The 17,387-nt window shown below is 42.5% G+C and overlaps 1 protein-coding gene across 1 annotated transcript in view; it reads right to left on the reverse strand.

The window, feature by feature from the left end:
- khdrbs3 (KH domain containing, RNA binding, signal transduction associated 3) overlaps window positions 1-17,387 on the reverse strand; it is a gene marked incomplete at its 5' end in the record, with an annotated part of 100,005 nt that overhangs the window by 15,298 nt on the left and 67,320 nt on the right. The window contains one exon of the mRNA XM_080012976.1: window positions 7,687-7,769. Coding sequence (XP_079869102.1) covers window positions 7,687-7,769 — 83 coding nt within the window. The remainder of the gene's footprint in view (window positions 1-7,686; window positions 7,770-17,387) is intronic.

The following is a 17,387-nucleotide window of genomic DNA, read 5'->3' on the forward strand; positions in this document are numbered from 1 at the left end:
AATGCCTGGTTAGGTCGCAACACTGCACTGCTGAGATCGTCGTTAATGGCTAAGCAGGCAGGTTGCACGGACAAAGAGCACAGATCCCTGATGCGCTTTGCAGAGGTCAGAGTGGTTTGCAGAGGTCAATAAGGAGAGCCATCTTAAAGGACAGCAATATTAACGGGATCTGAAGCACACGTTCGAAATAGCAAGTTCAAAACCAGCTCCAAGTCCCATTGAGGGGCGATTGCTCTTGTCACAGGATGTGTATGTTGCAGCCCCATTAGAAAACACTCCACAAGCGGGTGACTAAACACTGGCCCGTTAGCGAAACCCTCATGATTAGCCAAAGTCGCTAGCAAGTATTTCCCTGCCGGTGGTCATGCAGATAAAACACCTGCCGTTGGAGTCGCATGACCCAGCCAGCCCAATGCATAGGCAAGGGGCTTGTAAAAAAGTCATTGTCATGTCCCCAAGACGCAGAGCGCAGAGGAAATGTGTAGGTTGCTGCTTGACTCGGTGACAGAAATCTTAAGATTGGAGTCGTCTTCAATGAGTGATGAACATATTCAGTCGCAGCTGAATTGTAAAAGAGGATGAAGGAAGCACTTCTGGGGTTTATATTGGCTATGCTGCTCCATCCTGATTGGCTGAAGTGAGTGGAGGAATACATTTCAGTACTTCCACATAAGCGGTTGGAGATATACCAATAGGAGTGTAGCCCCTAAGGGGCAAAGCCTTCTGACAGAACGCCAGTCTGCACAAAAATTCGAAACCACTTCTGTGATACCAGGGACACTAAACGCACATGGCAGGGCATCCAGGCCTTAACAGACTACAAGACCACACTACAGGCCAATGACAGTGACACCCACCTCCCTGACACATTTAATGACTTCTATGCAAGGTTCGAAGCTTTAAATGACACGCTGATGTGTAAGACGCCCTCCACCCCCCAAGGAGCGAGTACACTGTCTGGCCCCAGCTGACATAAGAAGGACCCCTTTCCTTCCCTGCTGGGCCTCGACACCTCGCTCTGTAATTGGATTCTGGACTTCCTGACAGAGAGACCGCAGAAAGTATGCATTGGCAGCAGAACATCAGGTACCAACATGTTAGGCGCACAGGCACAGCCGCCCCCCAAGGCTGCTCGCTTAGCCCACCGCTGTTCACGCTGCTCACACACTACTGTTCTGTCAAGTCTGAATCCAATGACATCACTTTAGCTGATGACACAACAGGGGTGGGCCTCATTAGCAACAATAATAAAACATCACACAAAGAGGGAGTAGAGCAACTGGAGAGCTTGTGCAATGACAACAACCTATCTCTCAATGTAGACAAAACCTGCCAACTTCTCTCGCTGTCATTCATGCTTCTTTTAGAGAGAGTAGCGTTTTTATGGAGTTCTTATTGAGTATCCAGCTGACGGTGTTCTCAGGTGGTTCTAACTTCTTTTGTTCTCATTTTAAAACTGATCTCCACCTTCCGAAGCAGCTCTGTGAGGTTCTGCAACCGCATCTTCCCTCAAGCGGTCAGACTTTACACCCTGCTGCCATCCACCACATAGGCACCTCACCGCCACACTACATCCCTACTCCACACACTGCCCCCTCCCACCCCCACACACACACACGCACACACACAAACGCGGGTACATCCCCACATTACACACACACAACTCACCTGGACTACACCTCTCTGCTCCTGCAATGGACATTTCATGACAACCTTGCACCAACACTTTATACCAGACCATCATCACCACTCTGCATCGTATTTATACTATGTATAATTACCACTGAGGTCACAGGTTAGGCATTATTAACGTTTTTTATGTTCTTATAGTTTTTATAATTACAATGGTACTGCATTATTTATATTGTATTTTATATAATTTGTATTTTATTATATGTATTCGATTTTCATAATATACAATGACTGCTCATAGTGATGACTGCTAAAAACGACTTACACTGTGAGATAATCATATTTCTCATCCACTGTTTTTATTGTGCTTTATTATCTATTTTATTCTGTGAATCATGGCCACACTGTTCAATATGTTTACATACGGGTGTGCACACCGCACTTTAAACGCCAGCAGTCACACCATGCCACAGACCCACCTACGTAGTTCTGATTTTTGGTAATTGTACTTTTTCCTGTGTGGTATGATGTTTCGTGACTATAGCTGCGTTTCCACCCAAAGTACCCGGAGCTTTTAGTCCCAGGAACTTTTCGTGAGGTTCTAAACAGTTCCCTCAGCTCGTTGTTGTCTGCGTTTCCACCGCAGTCCAAAGACCCGTGAAGGTTATGCAAATAAGTCTAACGTATGAAAAAGCAACTTTTGTTTTTAAACGTCATTGTGGTGGACCAAGGGGTGTGGTCAAGGCATGGCTGCAGATGGCAGCATGGCTCCCTTTCCTGCTGATTCCCAGCTAAGGCTTTGAGTTGGACGAATCAGTGCGGTGATTGCTCCGACTCGGGGCAGGGAGCTTTCTTAATGTTTGTCTGTCTTGCATTGGGGGATCGGCGTACACGTCTCGAGAGCTGACCAGGAGCCAAGTCGCAGCACCAGCGGTGTGAGAGTCTGAGATTCCTCCAAGCACCCCGATTAAAACATTTAACCTTATTATTTATCATTTTGGCCAGTGAGCCTTTCTATTTTTCGAGTTAGTAATAAAGATTCTCGCCATGTTGGCAATCCACCGCCAGAAAGATTCCCTCTCCCTCCCTGAACCCCTACCTGTGGGCAGAGACTCCCACGGTCATTTTTGCGCGTGACTATCCAAGAAACTGCTCCATTCGAGTCCAGCAGGTGGTGGTAATGCAGAAGACTATACAACAACAACAAGTGATAAAATGGATAAAGAAAGACAACCAAAGTGATATTGCACTTTATTACTTTGGTTGTCTTTCTTTATCCATTTTATTGTTCTATCCTTGTATTTTCTGTCAAAAAAAATATTCACTCAAAAAAATCAGGATTTTATTATCAAGTTTGAAACAAATTGAAAAGCATGAGTTCACGTTGGGGGAATTGAACCAGGGTCTACTGTGAAGGAGGGCAAAATGTTACTCGCTACACCATATTATACGCACCACATCTGTCAGCTCCTGGGTTCATACACACACTACTCGTTTTTTCCTGTTCTGTTTTTTCTTTTTAAAAAACAGAAAACGGGTAATTTTCCTTTTTTTTGCACAAATGGAACATTTTTAGAAAAAAGAACAATAGGTAGAGCCGGTTTGCCGCTACAGATTTTAAAAATTGGTGGCTGAAATAAAATGCTGCGAGTAGCACCAGGGCATAATTTGTGCCGGATCCTGCCGGAAAATGATCCAGGACCTCCCAGATTAGGACCGGCACCTATTTTATTTGATCCAGCACCTCCTCACAAGCTGCAGAGCTTGTGCTCCACGTCCCCCCTATCTCCAAACAAAACAAATAGAAATAGTGTGTATTTAAATTATTATTTTTTAGGGCTGTACTCGACTCAGAATTTTGTCCAATCGGAATCAGCTGTTTCAATGCAAATATTCAGGGCCGGGTTGGGCCAGCTTGGTTCTTTCTATAGGCAAGATAGGCGGCCGCTATCAAGAGACGGGGCATGGAGAGAGAGTGCATTTTGCGCACCTGTCTCCCTCTTCGAAGTCACAGACCTTACACACACATCGCAAGTCAGCAATGGGGTGACTGTGATCGGCGCCAGAACAGAGCTTTTTATTTTATGCCTCCTTACGGAAACTGTGCGTAATGGGGACACTTTCCCTGTGACTCTCGCCCCAATCAGCCGCTCTCCGTGCGTTAAGCTCAGAAAATAATCTTAACGAGTCTATGAGTTGTGCCCCGTTCCTCCGTGCCCTGTCCCCACACTGTTTGTAGTTGATTTATTTGGAGGAACGTGGCTCGGCTCTTCGTGTTGCTCGCTGCGATCGGGGTGCACGGAGGGCCGTGTTCGCATCCGTGTCTGGACGCGGATGATTCACACATATAATTATATATTTATGATTCTCCTTATTTATAATTCCTCATTGAAATGTTATACCTATGCATTTTGTAAGCTCCTATCTGTTTTTTCTTGTGATTGTTATGCACACTGACTGAAAAAAAATGTGAATAACGACTGCTCGATTTGAACAACCTCAGTCGACTGATGGGTTTCCGACTGATGATTCGACTTTCAGGGGGCAACCCTATTATTTTTCATTGACGTGCGTCCCTGTGCGTCCCGTGCCGTGTCACACATGGCAGCTTAACCCCCCCCACTCTGTGTTCCCTGCATACCTTCTGTGACTCAACCCGCCCCCGACCCACCAGATCGGAAACCTCTCTGTGTTTCGCAGCCCCCTGATTTAAAAATTGAGCACTGGTTAGCACCTTGGTCCGTGAGGAACCACATTTCCTTCCTGTATACCATAACTGTGGTCTAATTGTATGACTTGAACTTATAAACACAGAGCTGCTTTTTTTTTTGCTCAGTTTTCAGAGCAATCCAAATAATCCAGGAATTACTTTGTGTTCTCCTCCACATGGACTTCCTGTTTGGCATTCCCTTCCGGGAATGCGTCTGCCCTTTGAGCCGCTTGTCACCAAGGCTTCCTTGTAAGTGTGGCCCCCTCCAGGAGCCGGGTGACATTGCGGAATTGCTAAAGCGAGGTGGAGGAAGGGGTGTGAGGTGGATGCCCCCAAGGTCTCTCAGGTGTCAGATATCAAATAACGCTCTGACTGCGGCAGCCTGCGAGGAGGCTGACCTCGACATGGCCTCTGCAAAAGTCCAGTCAGGGCAGGACCAGCAGCTGTCACACCTCTCATTTCCCTACAGAGAGACGAGCCTCTCTCTCCGCAAATAGAATTAGCAGGCGCCAGTACGCTGGTCTGTTCCTTGACCTTACGCCTGATTATTACCCATGTACCACACAGTTTAAATTCACTCTCTCAAGATGAAGCTCCCTAGTGGTATTTCCAAAACACACTGCATAAACACTGTCGTAAAAAGCTGCGACCTGTGGGCTTGCCCTTGTAACCAATGAGGTTGGCGTGCACGCAAGACACAAAGATGTAAAGTTGTGACAAGATGGCGATCTCCAATGTGCAATGCCGCAGCTATCCTTCATTGGGATTTTAATATGGTGTGATTATTTGCATCGTAGTGTAACACAAGCTGGTTGCACAAATCTTGGGGCATGTGAATCCAAAGAAGCATTGAAGCATTGAATGCCCGAACAAGACAAAAGCTGCAGGTAAGAGAGTAGATCAATCTCAATGTGTGTTCATGGTAACTGTGGGAGCATAAGTGTAAGTATGAGGTATTGGTAGGAGGCCCCGGTCACAGCAGAAAACAAGATTCCTGTATGTATGTCTTTGCAAAGTACATGGGACCAGTTCCAAAGCAACACAGCGTCCTAGAAAGCTAGCTGGCTCACCAACTATAAACAAGTCTTTCCTCTGGCAATTCATCTTCTGGCAGAGCAGAATAAAATATAAAATATGATCATTTGACACAGTAATAGTCACAGCTTCCTCAATGTTGTGCTATCTGATGGTCTGCCCCTTCGGAAGCAAACACAGCCAAAGAAGTTTTCCCAGTACTGCATATGCACTTTAAAAGGGCAGACATAACCGAGCAAAACCTTAAATGTAAAATGTACAATTTACAGTTCCCAAAAATGAATTTTATGAATAGTTCTTGTTTCATGTGCTACATTTCTGCATTGCATTCTGTTTGAGCGATGCATCTTTCAAAACGCCTGTCTTTTATTTCAGAATCTCCACAAATGGCAGATCCTGCCTGCTCCTGCCTGCAAGCTGCTGCACTGATACCATGACAGAGAGATAGTAAATTGCTGTGCTTGTTATCCTCCAGCTAGTGAAAGCCTGCCACACAGTCAGAGCTCAGATGTGGCGACTTGGAGCTCCTTAGGCAGCCCGGGCATTGTTAGGGTATGACTTGTCCATGTATCCAACCCCTCACTTTTCATTCTCCAGGCACCCGCTCCAGCTGGGACCCTCCATGACTACCCTCCAGCTCAAGGCAAGAAAAAAAGAAAAAAAAAAAGAACACTATGCCTTTGTCCATCCAAGACGAAAATGAAATAGCTGTGAAAAGGGAATTTTCTGGATAAAGTGGTATAGTGAAATTAAATCTGTGTAGTATTCGCCTAGTCGCCCTACTGTGGAGGTTTTGTGGTGGGTGAAAATGAGGGAGACAAGTTGTTAATGCTGATCACTGTTTGACTCAGTATTGCTCCAGTAATAAAGGTCACCTCCATTATTTTCTTTCTTTTTGCATTTTTGGTGCAATTTAATGTTTTTTCTGGCTGACGATGATGATTCCACAGCCATATATTTTTGACAAATAACTTATTTTAATAGAAAAAACTCTTGTTTAAACATTAGTTGGCAACAGATGACGTGTGATTATAAGCTTTAATGACCACTTAGATGGATAGATAGATAGATAGATAGATAGATAGATAGATAGATAGATAGATAGATAGATAGATAGATAGATAGATAGATAGATAGATAGATAGATAGATAGATAGATAGATAGATAGATAGATAGATAGATAGATAGATAGATAGATAGATAGAAAAATCCCCAAAACAAATAACTGAATCAGTTTTCTCTAGGGACTTTGTTGTATGGGCCCCATTAGCCGGCTCGTCTCTTTCCAGATAAAGGATTTGAGAATCTCTTTGAGCCCAGCGAGCCTCCAGTTTTTACATGACCGACTCGGTTTCCCTTCCTCCCCGAGCCCTCTGTGATTACTCACAAGACTGCTTTTAAAACAAATAGCTATGCCTACCCAGGGCCCAACGTGCACGCACACACAAACCAGACGCACACACAAACACAGACAGACACAGACACACAGACACACAGACACACACACACACACACACACACACACACACACACACACACACACACACACACCAGTGAACATTCTTGCAACTAACAGCCCACAATTTAAGTCACGCCCCTCAGTGGCTAAGAACAGCATGCAGTGCAGAGAGAATGAGAACTGCATGGTAGCGAGAGACAGAGATACAGAGAGTGAGAAAGAGTTGGAATAAAAGAGAGACAGAGGGTATGAGAGAGTAGCCTCCTAAAAAAGAGACGGCATAAAGAAACGACAGGCACCACAGAGAAACATCAACCATGCCACTCACAAAAGGCAAAGGACAAATAATGTGTTTTTTGTTTGTTTTGGTTTGTCATTTTTGGACACCTACAGTACCGAAATTGAAGAGAAATTGTCCTGTGTTTGTTTGAGCAGGCAGAAATAAAAGTAGAACCTTTGTTACAAGAATAAAAATGCTGTGATACACCATAGCAATAGCCTTACAGAGGGCAATGGCAATAGATATAAATATATCTGATCAACAGATAATCTATATCAAATTAATTGAATTTCAAAGGTGATGGCGGCTTCTTTTCATTAATTACCTTATTAATAGCTAGTTCCTTTTAAAAGCACCAGTCATAGTTATACATCTTGCCTACACCTTATATCCTGCCACTAACTGAATACTGCATTCTGCAAATATATTTATTTTATGCTGACAGAAAATGGCAAGGCAGTGATTGACTAGTTGTGAGCTGTGTGGGATAATGGTCCACCTGCAGTATAGGAATAATCAACTGCCAGAATCAGAAATAAATACAGGAATGCTTTACATGCTTCACTTACTTTTGTCCTTGATTACTGTAGTTATTGTCGTAGGACTCATATCCCTGGTCATCATAGGCCGTTCCGTAGCCATCGTCATACTCCTACGAAAGAGGGTTGAGAAAATGATATTGGGTAAATGAAAATTAAGAGGAGCTTTGAATGTACGACAGCAGTCCTGCAGTAGAGTCAAATAACAAGCGCAACCTCGTCTCCGCGTCGGCCAAGCGACAGCTAAGGCGCCCTGACCCCGCTTCATCACCGCCTCAAAGGACGAGCCTCAGAACATCTGTTTGCGCTTCGGCAATCTGCCCCGGCCCCCCGCTCCTCGCCCCTCCCCTAGCCCCCTGCCAAGAAAAAAACATCAAAGGGGAAGAGTGCCGCGCCCGTCCTAATTTGGGATAAATGGGACTTATGTTCCACAAAAGACATCGACCTCTAGCGACGCGCCTCTCATCCCCCCCGTGCGCGCTTCACTGCTAATTTCATCTGCCCCTGATTTGCACGCTTGAAACGAATGTCTTTGAGATTTAGTGGCAGGAGAAAATACTCATCACCATCCATATTATTATTAAGGGGCCTAATGCCTGATTAGAAAAATGCATTTGCTAAATTACAGTATTTGAATTTCGGTCTTTTATCTGCTAATCCGCTAGAAAACGACAAGTGTTTGATGGAAATACATACAAAGTTCATCAAAGCAACCGCGAGTATTTCCTGTTTTCTGGGCAACTCTGTTACACATGATGGTGTTTAACCTCTGGTTAAAGAAACCATTTGCAGCTGCTCACCCGCTGTTTCCAAGTTACGTTTCTTTAAAGTGTGTTCTTTCAGCTGAATAATTTTTTAATTAAAAATGTGAACATGTGTGCCAAATTTGGTCGAAAATGGATGCTATGCGGGAGCCTAAATGTGCATTGACTGAAGACACTATTTTGTTCAACAGAGACTAGTGGTTTATTCATTTGACCATATATTCATTCACATCCTTCATTTCTCTCAGGTTTCCTCTTCACTATTTCATATTTGGATTTGGGATTTGTATGTGTACTTATTATTAACTGATGAAGACAGCGTTTTAATTAACTTACAACTCTACCCGGCCATCTCAGTGCTGTCTCTGCGGCGTTGGTCACGCCAGCTCAATTAGCTCTCTTAGATCCTTGTAGAATTTAGCTTCCTGGTAGATAATGCAAACCATTGTAATTTTGATCAAGAACCATGCCGTTAAAACCATTTTAAACACAATGGGATACGACTAGATTTGTCAAGAATTGTATTGCATAATTGTCTAATTAAAAGCACAAGAAGAAAAAAATGTTCTTTTATAAAAAATACACGCACAAATGCAGACACAAAGGCGACAACAAAAAGCTCTCATGCATAAACAGAGGTTCCGATGTAATAATTGCACTTTGAATTGAAGTTTCCCTGAGGAGACTGAAGAGGGCTTTTCTGTGGATTTATTTTTTATTTTTTTTCAAGGAACAAGTTGACTGGAAATGTTGGCCATTGGAACATTTGTAGTTCTATTTGTTATTTACAAGTACCTGGCTGCACATGTCAAAAATCTAATACATCTGAACTCACAAAATATGCATGATGCATATTTATGTATTTATTCCATGTTGTAGCCTGATGAGTGATTTGACAGAAGAACCGAGTTGGCTCCTGGTCATGAATATGTAAATATTAGTCAGCTCGGGAGATGAATGAGGTTGTGTACTGTAGAGCTTATGTCACAAGTCATCGTTTCCCTATATCCACCACCTGCTTTTTGAAAAGAGTGTGATCAGTGTCTTATTTATTCAGATTTATACTCATTTAGGCCTCACAAGAACTATTACACTGGATACACAACTTTGTTATGTCAGAGACGGGCTAACCCTTCCTTTTACAGTCCTCTAATTACTAAGTATTAACCCAGTAAATATATGGTAAATTATAGTGTATTGTTGGACAATTATCACTGTAAATACGTAGGTAAATACAGAGAAACTACACAAAAACTACAGCTGAAATACTAAGAAAAACCTCCACTATTTATTACCCATCAACTCAAATTAGTACAGTGTGGTTGTGACCGGTTTAGGTTGCGCTGCCATGCAAATTGATGTGCATTTATAAGGGGAGCCAAGCCCAGACTTCATGTAAATCTATAAATAATATTTTGACATTCTTATTATAATTATCATTATTTTCACAGCATCTGAAGGTAGCAGTGGTGGTTTTAAAAACGCTGTTAAAAACAAGGCAAATTGCATTCAGCTGCAAGATAGAAACGAAGTAAACGTAAAACAAAAAACATTTAACTGATTTGCGGTCAGGACAACTCCCCATAGGTATAAGCTTTTGATACTTGGCAAACTGCTATGGCTGTGATAGATCTCACGGAATCCTTCAACTCTCCACACGAGGCAGAAATATATCCCCCAGCATGGAGCTATGGATCTAGGTTGCAGCAAAGTAAAACCACAACATCGCAGTTTCTCAGACATAGCAGAGATGACTCTCTTTGGGAGTTGAACGTGAAGATTGGAACACAAGCTGATGCTATATTATACTGCAATACTATACTATGCTACTAAACTTTGTGTTATACCATACTAAACCATAGTACACTACACTACATGATACTACTTCACTACAGACTACAATATATTTTACTACACTGCACTAAACCATAGTACACTGTCTTGAACAAAGAAAAGCCTGGATCTCTGCATGACGTTTCTATCTTAGTCAAACTTTCAAAACTTGGAAAAAAAACACTGCAACAAAACAAATTCTAATGCGATCAAGTTTATTGTGTATCGGAAAATTAAATACAACAGAACAGTGGAGAAGCTTTGCTAATTTACATGTCCTGCCTCTTTGGTGTTATAAAGTGGGGATGGTAGCTCAGGAGGTGGAGCTGGTCGTCCAGTAATCTAAAGGTTGCTGGTTCGATCCCAGGCTCCTCCTGCTAGCATACTGTAGTGTCCTTGAGCAAGACACTTGCTCCTGATGGCTGCGTCCGTTGGTGTCTGCTAAATGCAATGTAAATTCCTGTTTTGAGGGATCGCAGCTCTTGGTCTTTGTTTGCATGCCTTCGGATGTCACTTTCCAGACAGCCAATTACAGCCTTCGTAGTTGAACACCCTCCCTTCTCTTGGAAGAGGGCGTTGCTGTAGTTTTCTGTTGCAGCTGTCTCTGTCTCAGGAGAGCTGACTCTGCAGTCCTCGGCTGTGCCTTATAAGGATAGGCCACCTTTAACGACGCAACATTTAATCTTTCTGGATTGTTGAAAGCTTTGGCACCCTCTGCTGGTCTCAGGATGCACGAGACTTTAGCTCCCATTACCGGCTTTCGGATGTACTAGACTTTTTCCCCCTCTTCCCGCCATCTTTGGCATTTCTAAAATCGCCAGGAGCAGCCAAATAAGTTGAAAAAACCTTTCTTGGAGGAAAATTCGATTTTTCCATATCTGTGTTCCTTTGTGGGTTTTTTTATCTCTCAACGTATCTTCAAGACCAAGTTTGATTTATAAATGGTAGAAAATGTTGAACCATGGAGTTAAATATTCCGGTTCGATTACATGGGAAGCGATCATTTCCTTTAAAGCGACAGTCCAGGTGAAGATCATTCATCCATAGTCCATGTGATATGAAGTCACAATGTGAATCCGTTTTGATGGATTTCAAACTTTAACTTGTACAAATTTTCCACACACGGAGCCATTGTTGTGAAATGGCGAAGAAAAAGAACCCCTCACGCCACACACCTAAGTCACTTCTGTAAACAGACTGTTAAAGCGCAGCACAGGGGTGTTTCGTTCTCACTTGTCTGTGAAAACTTTCTTCGCCGTATCGTTATGGATTATGCGAAGCAGGTGGTGGAAGCTCTGAATCATATTTCGGACCTTAATCTGACCAGTGCGATGGATCCAAGTCAGTGTTAGCAGCACGTACTGGACTTAATTTTCTGCGATGATAGTCAGTTCTCCGACAGTGACGCAGAGAACGACAGCGCTGCTGAATCTGATATATCTCCGGATTTGGAGAACATTTCAAACAGCGGATTTCAAACTTAATGTGACGATGAAACTGAATATTTTCAAGAACCACCGGAGGAGACCAACGATATGCCGCTGTAGTTACCACGGAAGAAGTTGATGACGTTATGAAGTCCGTTGAGGTTGGTGACAGATTTTCAGATTTCAGATTTTCTGAGACTCACAATATTGATAGACTCTACATTTTGTTGTGTTGTCCGTAATTTTCAAACTCCAAAATAGTTCCACTTTTACAAAACATGTATATTCTTACTGTTAAATAAAAGCTTTTTTTAAAACAAAATTTGTTGTCTTGTTGAGCTGTTTGTGATTGGCCCATTCAGCAATATGTTAATTAGCCATGAGGTTTTGTTTGTCCGCCAACCCCATTTGCATTCTGGGAGCTGGCTGAATGAATCTGGTGTGTGTAAAACTTTTGAGTTGATTATCTCAGAAACACGGTTTGCCACACCCTTGTCATTAACAAGTCATAGCTTTAAAAATATTTGCTTGATTTGCACTCATACACTTAATTTGGTTTTTATCAAATTGGATTTAGTATAACATGTAGTTGGTTCTTTTCATGTGGGGTAACTTATTTTACCATAACCGGTTACTAATTAACCACAACAACACTATGCAATAAAAGACACTATCCTTTACTACACTAAACTATACTACACTACACTATTACTGTGCTGCTCTACCCTACACTATGCTACACTATAAGGTCAAGCCTGGCAAGTTTGGTTGAGTGGCGTATGCGGAAGTTAGCACTATGCCTCCCTCACACAATAAAGTGAATATAGACTTGGATTACTGTTGAACCTCTCTTGCCCAAACCTCAAATATCTGAAAATGATAAACGTCTATGACCATCTCCTGTCGGAAATTGACCCATTCATTTTATTTATCTCTATCTTTATTTATCTCATATTTAAAGTCCTGAGTGGCCTGGCACTGCTCTGTATCAGAGAACTTTTACGACTGCCAGGGAGCCAGATGTGAGTTTCCCTAATCTCACCTGCTACTACTCCAAGCTGTCTGTCAGGCACAGTGAGTTGAGAAAGTTTGAGGTGCAGCAGGTCCAAAATGATGGCGATATACCCCAAGCTGAGGTTCACTAACAGAATCCTTGTATAAACCCCTGAGCAGTGGAGGTGTTGGTTATTATGTAATCTCATGTTGACTGCCTCATTTACCAATCTGTTAGCTCGGTAGGCAAACTACAGGGGGTCTAGCAGGGGGTCTGTGATATCCTTCAGATATCTCAAAGGACTTCATGAGCATGGAGGTCGGGGCAAGAGGCCTGTAGTCATTAAGTCCTGTGATGTGGGTGTTGGGTGTGATCACATGTGGACAGCCCATCGGAGCACCGTAACATTTCCCTGGTCGTTTTGGCCTGCCGTGAACAGTCAACTTTTATCTAAAATTTAGTTTAGTTAATTTAGGACAGTAGTTTGACAGGTAAGTGGGGCGAGAGAGGAGATGACATGGAGCAAACAGAGATTGTGCGGCTTTTGTGGCTGCTAAATCAGCACAAATAATTGCGTCATGTGCGCCGGTGCAATTTGCGCGTATTTAAATTAGGTATTATTCATTAATATGTTTCAAAATTTACCCCTTTCTATGCAAATTAGGCCCGTTGCAATTCATACACACCTGTGCTATTAAATTATTATAAATAAATAATATAATTATAATTATAAATCAATTATATTCTGACATTATTATAATTATTACTTTCACGGCAGTAATCACCCGTTTAGAGAGGCGAGATTGAGATGGTTTGGACACGTGTGTAGGAGAGATGCGAGTTACATTGAGAGAAGGATGCTGAGGATGGAGCTGCCAGGCAAGAGGAAAAGAGGAAGGCCAAAGAGAAGGTTTATGGATGTGGTGAGGGAGGACTTGCAGGCGCTTGGTGTAAGGGAGGAAGATGCGCAGAACAGAAGGTATTGGAGGAAGATGATCCGCTGTGGTGACCCCTAACGGGAGCAGCCCAAAGAAGAAGAAGAAGAAGAAGAAGAAGAAGAAGAAGAAGAAGCGATGCCTATACGGGTAGCAGTCTGTGGTTTTCAAAACACACACCAAAATCAACTTGTTGAAACTTTAAATAATTTTTTTGGTAAAAAAAAAAAGTGTTACAATTATTGAAAAAAACCGTTCTATTATTCCTATAAAACTCAAAAGATATCGAAAAAAAAACAAAATAAATAAAAGTTATAGTAAAGAGTGATAAAGTGGTCCGTCCCACACTGCTCCTACGGGGTCCTTAAGAAACTCGAAAAGCCTCAACAGGTGAATGTAGAACACGACAATTAAGTGATTTTTTAATTTCACTTATTTATATTTTATCCATTCACAATGGCGGACTACACCCATTAATCAAAAATGTCGGGGATCGCCACGGCACAACAGTGCTCTGCTATTAAGTTTCCAAGTCCAAACAGGATTAGTGTGACACTGAGAAAGTGAGCGATAAGAGTGCAGGAACAGAGATAGAGAGTGAGAGAGACAGCGGGAGAGGGAAATAGAGACATAGGGAGAAGTAGAGCAACAGAGGGGGGGGGGGGGTGAATCAGACAGCAGCCCCTAAGTGAGTGTTTCATTTGTATGCCAGTGGATGGCTGAGAGGCGTGTTGTTAAGAGATAAGGGCTGCCCTCAGAGGCCGCTGAAGACTTACAGAGGGCCTGGCACTACATGTTGGAACACCAGTATCAGAGCTGCTCCACTGTGCTCTACAATACCGCTGTAACAGATACGGGGAGCCGCCGACATGAAGAATAGGCTTTGAAAAGCAGCCGATTTTTTATTCTGCCTGCGCTATCTTTCCGAATGATGCAGAGGTTTTTTTCACAAGGTCCATGCATTACGACCCCTGTCAAATAAAAGCATATATTTCAGGTTTTACTGTTCCAAATTTGATCTTCCAGGGTCAAACGCATGACAATAGGAAAAGAACACTCCACATGTACATCAAATCAAGCATCAAATCAAACCTTGTATCCTACATCCCACAGGCATTGTTTCCAAAGTGCATCTACAATTTGGGCTTGTGCTCTGCTTGTACTTGCCAACCCCCCCCAAAAAAGGGAGACTTTGATAGCAGCTTTCTGCCGCTTTGAAATCCATTACAATTCCAAAATAATAAGCAAATTGCAAATGCATTTTTATGTTAAACGTACACCATGACAAAGCAACTTTCAACGATGATCCAACAAGATCCAACCACATTCAAATGAATGCAAAGGCTCTTGACCAGCACTTGACCAGCTCTTGACCAGCTCTTCTAGAACAGCTCTTGACCACCAAACAAGTGACAACAGAGGGGTAAAATGTAAAGTCCTGTCATTCTATTGATGAAATCGATGTAAGCCTCTTATGCAGTTCATGTGACAATGAAAAGGGAAACGCAACATTGTCCAAAAACAGAAGAAATGTAATCACAGCTGAGGGCACAGTCAGGACTGTTTTACCTCTATAACACAGCAGCTGTATGAAAAATGAACAGTCTACTCAGTACCAAGAATGAGACGGAGGTTCTGTCACACCGCAGATCTCAAGAGTCTTGACCTCAGTTCAAAACCAAAAAGATTTAGTTCATCTCTTGGCGATGACTCGGCTGAATGCTTGCCTTACATCGCCAACAAGTGCCAACCTTTTGTCAAAAAAAGTACATTAGAACAGTGGTTCTCAAACCTTTCTTTTAGTAGTGTCCCCCCTCCAAGATATTTTTTCAGCCCCGTTCACTGGCACAAAACATTTTTGGGGAGGAAAAAGAAGCATAATATAACATAAATGATTTTCATAAAGTTATTAAACATTAAAAGAGTGGTGCAGATACTTTACAATTGATGAAATGTGCACATAAAGGTTGCATTGAAAAAATGTGGTATAGCAAAGATGTAGACTATCAACGTTTGTATAAAGATTTTACTAACCTCAGATTTTTTTTTACACTATATATGATCAATATTCTTTTAAGTAACATATATATATATATTTTGAGTACCCCAAAAGTATCTCAAAGTACGCCTAGAGCTACGAGCACTCCAATTTAAGAAACACGTTTGAATGTAATGCATAGGACATGAATCATGTTTGTTTCTGACGGAGTTTGAATAAACATTTGAATTTGAATTAATGTGAATCTTGCTGTTTGATCATTGTGCTCATTAAAATGTTTGATTTCTGGACTATGCGGGTATTTCTGGAGGAAAGGAGGATAAGTGACAGTTACTAATATTGTGGGTTCTGGGAAGATTCAGCCCACACGTCGTCCAGCACGTCATCCGTTGCCAACCTGCTCTGCATCAGGCCTGTCTTTAAAATTTTGTTGCCGGGTCAGTCGTGACCAACTTGACTGTGACTCAGTCTTCACATATACAATGTTTTGACCTTGTGTTGGTCTCGACTGTAGCCCTTTTGACGATAAGGCTGGTTTCAGGAATCTGCTGTGGAATATGTTGCCTTAAGTAGGTGGAATATTTCCCATCTTTAAGCGGAATTCAGCTTTATTTGCAGCAAGGACAGCGATATAAACAGCACAACAGTCTGTAGCAATAGACAATTCACCATCCTTGGCTTTGGACAATGGCTGGAAAATTACTTTGCGCCAAGGGAGAGCCTTTGGGTGGGTGATAGCCATTCACTGCAGGAGTCTACGGTGTTACGACCCCATAATACTCACGCAGGATCACTTTATCTGGAGGACTTAAAGCACACCATAGTGCCTCACTTATATAATGGATCACTTGTTCCCCCTTCGCCAAAGGGATTATTCTTCTGGTCTGAAATGGATTCAAACAGATGCGGTTAGCTTGTTTATGGGCCTTCATTTACCGTGACGGAGGAGCTCAGTGAGATAGCGCTTGTACTCTAACCCTACTTTCACCCGACCAAATATGCTGTCCATACTTTCAATGTTTTAAGTTTAAATCTCCCTTTTTTTTCTGGGAAATTAAGCAAAATTGATAATACAGACTCTTATTAGATTAAGACTTAATTCATCTCCAACAAGATTAGGGACAGGTACGAAATAGATCTGAAACGCTCCTAATGAATTACGTGAAATGAGATTTGGCTGCAGTCGCGGTGCTTATTCGGGTCTGATTGCCGCTGCCAAGGCCGAATCATCAAATAATAACATTTCTGTGATTTTGTTTTGGAAACAATTGGATTTGGAGTAATTTAATTGTGATAATTACAGCGAAAATAAAAGCTTTGATAGAAGTGGATTAGGTGGTTCCAGCCTCCAGACCGAGACGTCCAATATCATCACGGGAAAATCACAAAAGAGTAAAGTAAACAAAGGAAATCTGCTGTCTGAAGCTCCGAGAACACTGCAAGAGGGGACACTAAAATAACAGCTTGTGCCGCGGGCAAACTAACCTCTTACTCCTAAAGCTATGCCACACAACAACTAACAGACAGGCAGACAACCAAATGGAGAGCGCAGGCAACAGACGTGGACAAAAACCATGGCCTGAACACAAGAGCCTATTTGTTGGCGCCTGATGGGGGACACCGGTTCTGCGGTTCAGTCTATGGAGAGCCACTCGCTGAGCCTCTAATTTCCCGTGATGTGGTTCGATTTATCATCTGGCAGACGCAAGGGACTGGGGTGGGGGGGTCTCTGTTCTATACACAGGTGCAGGTGTCGGGACGGGGGGATGCAGTTTACAA

This window comes from Zeus faber, assembly GCF_960531495.2.
Source record: "Zeus faber genome assembly, chromosome: 1".
NCBI classification, from domain to species: Eukaryota; Metazoa; Chordata; class Actinopteri; order Zeiformes; family Zeidae; genus Zeus; species Zeus faber.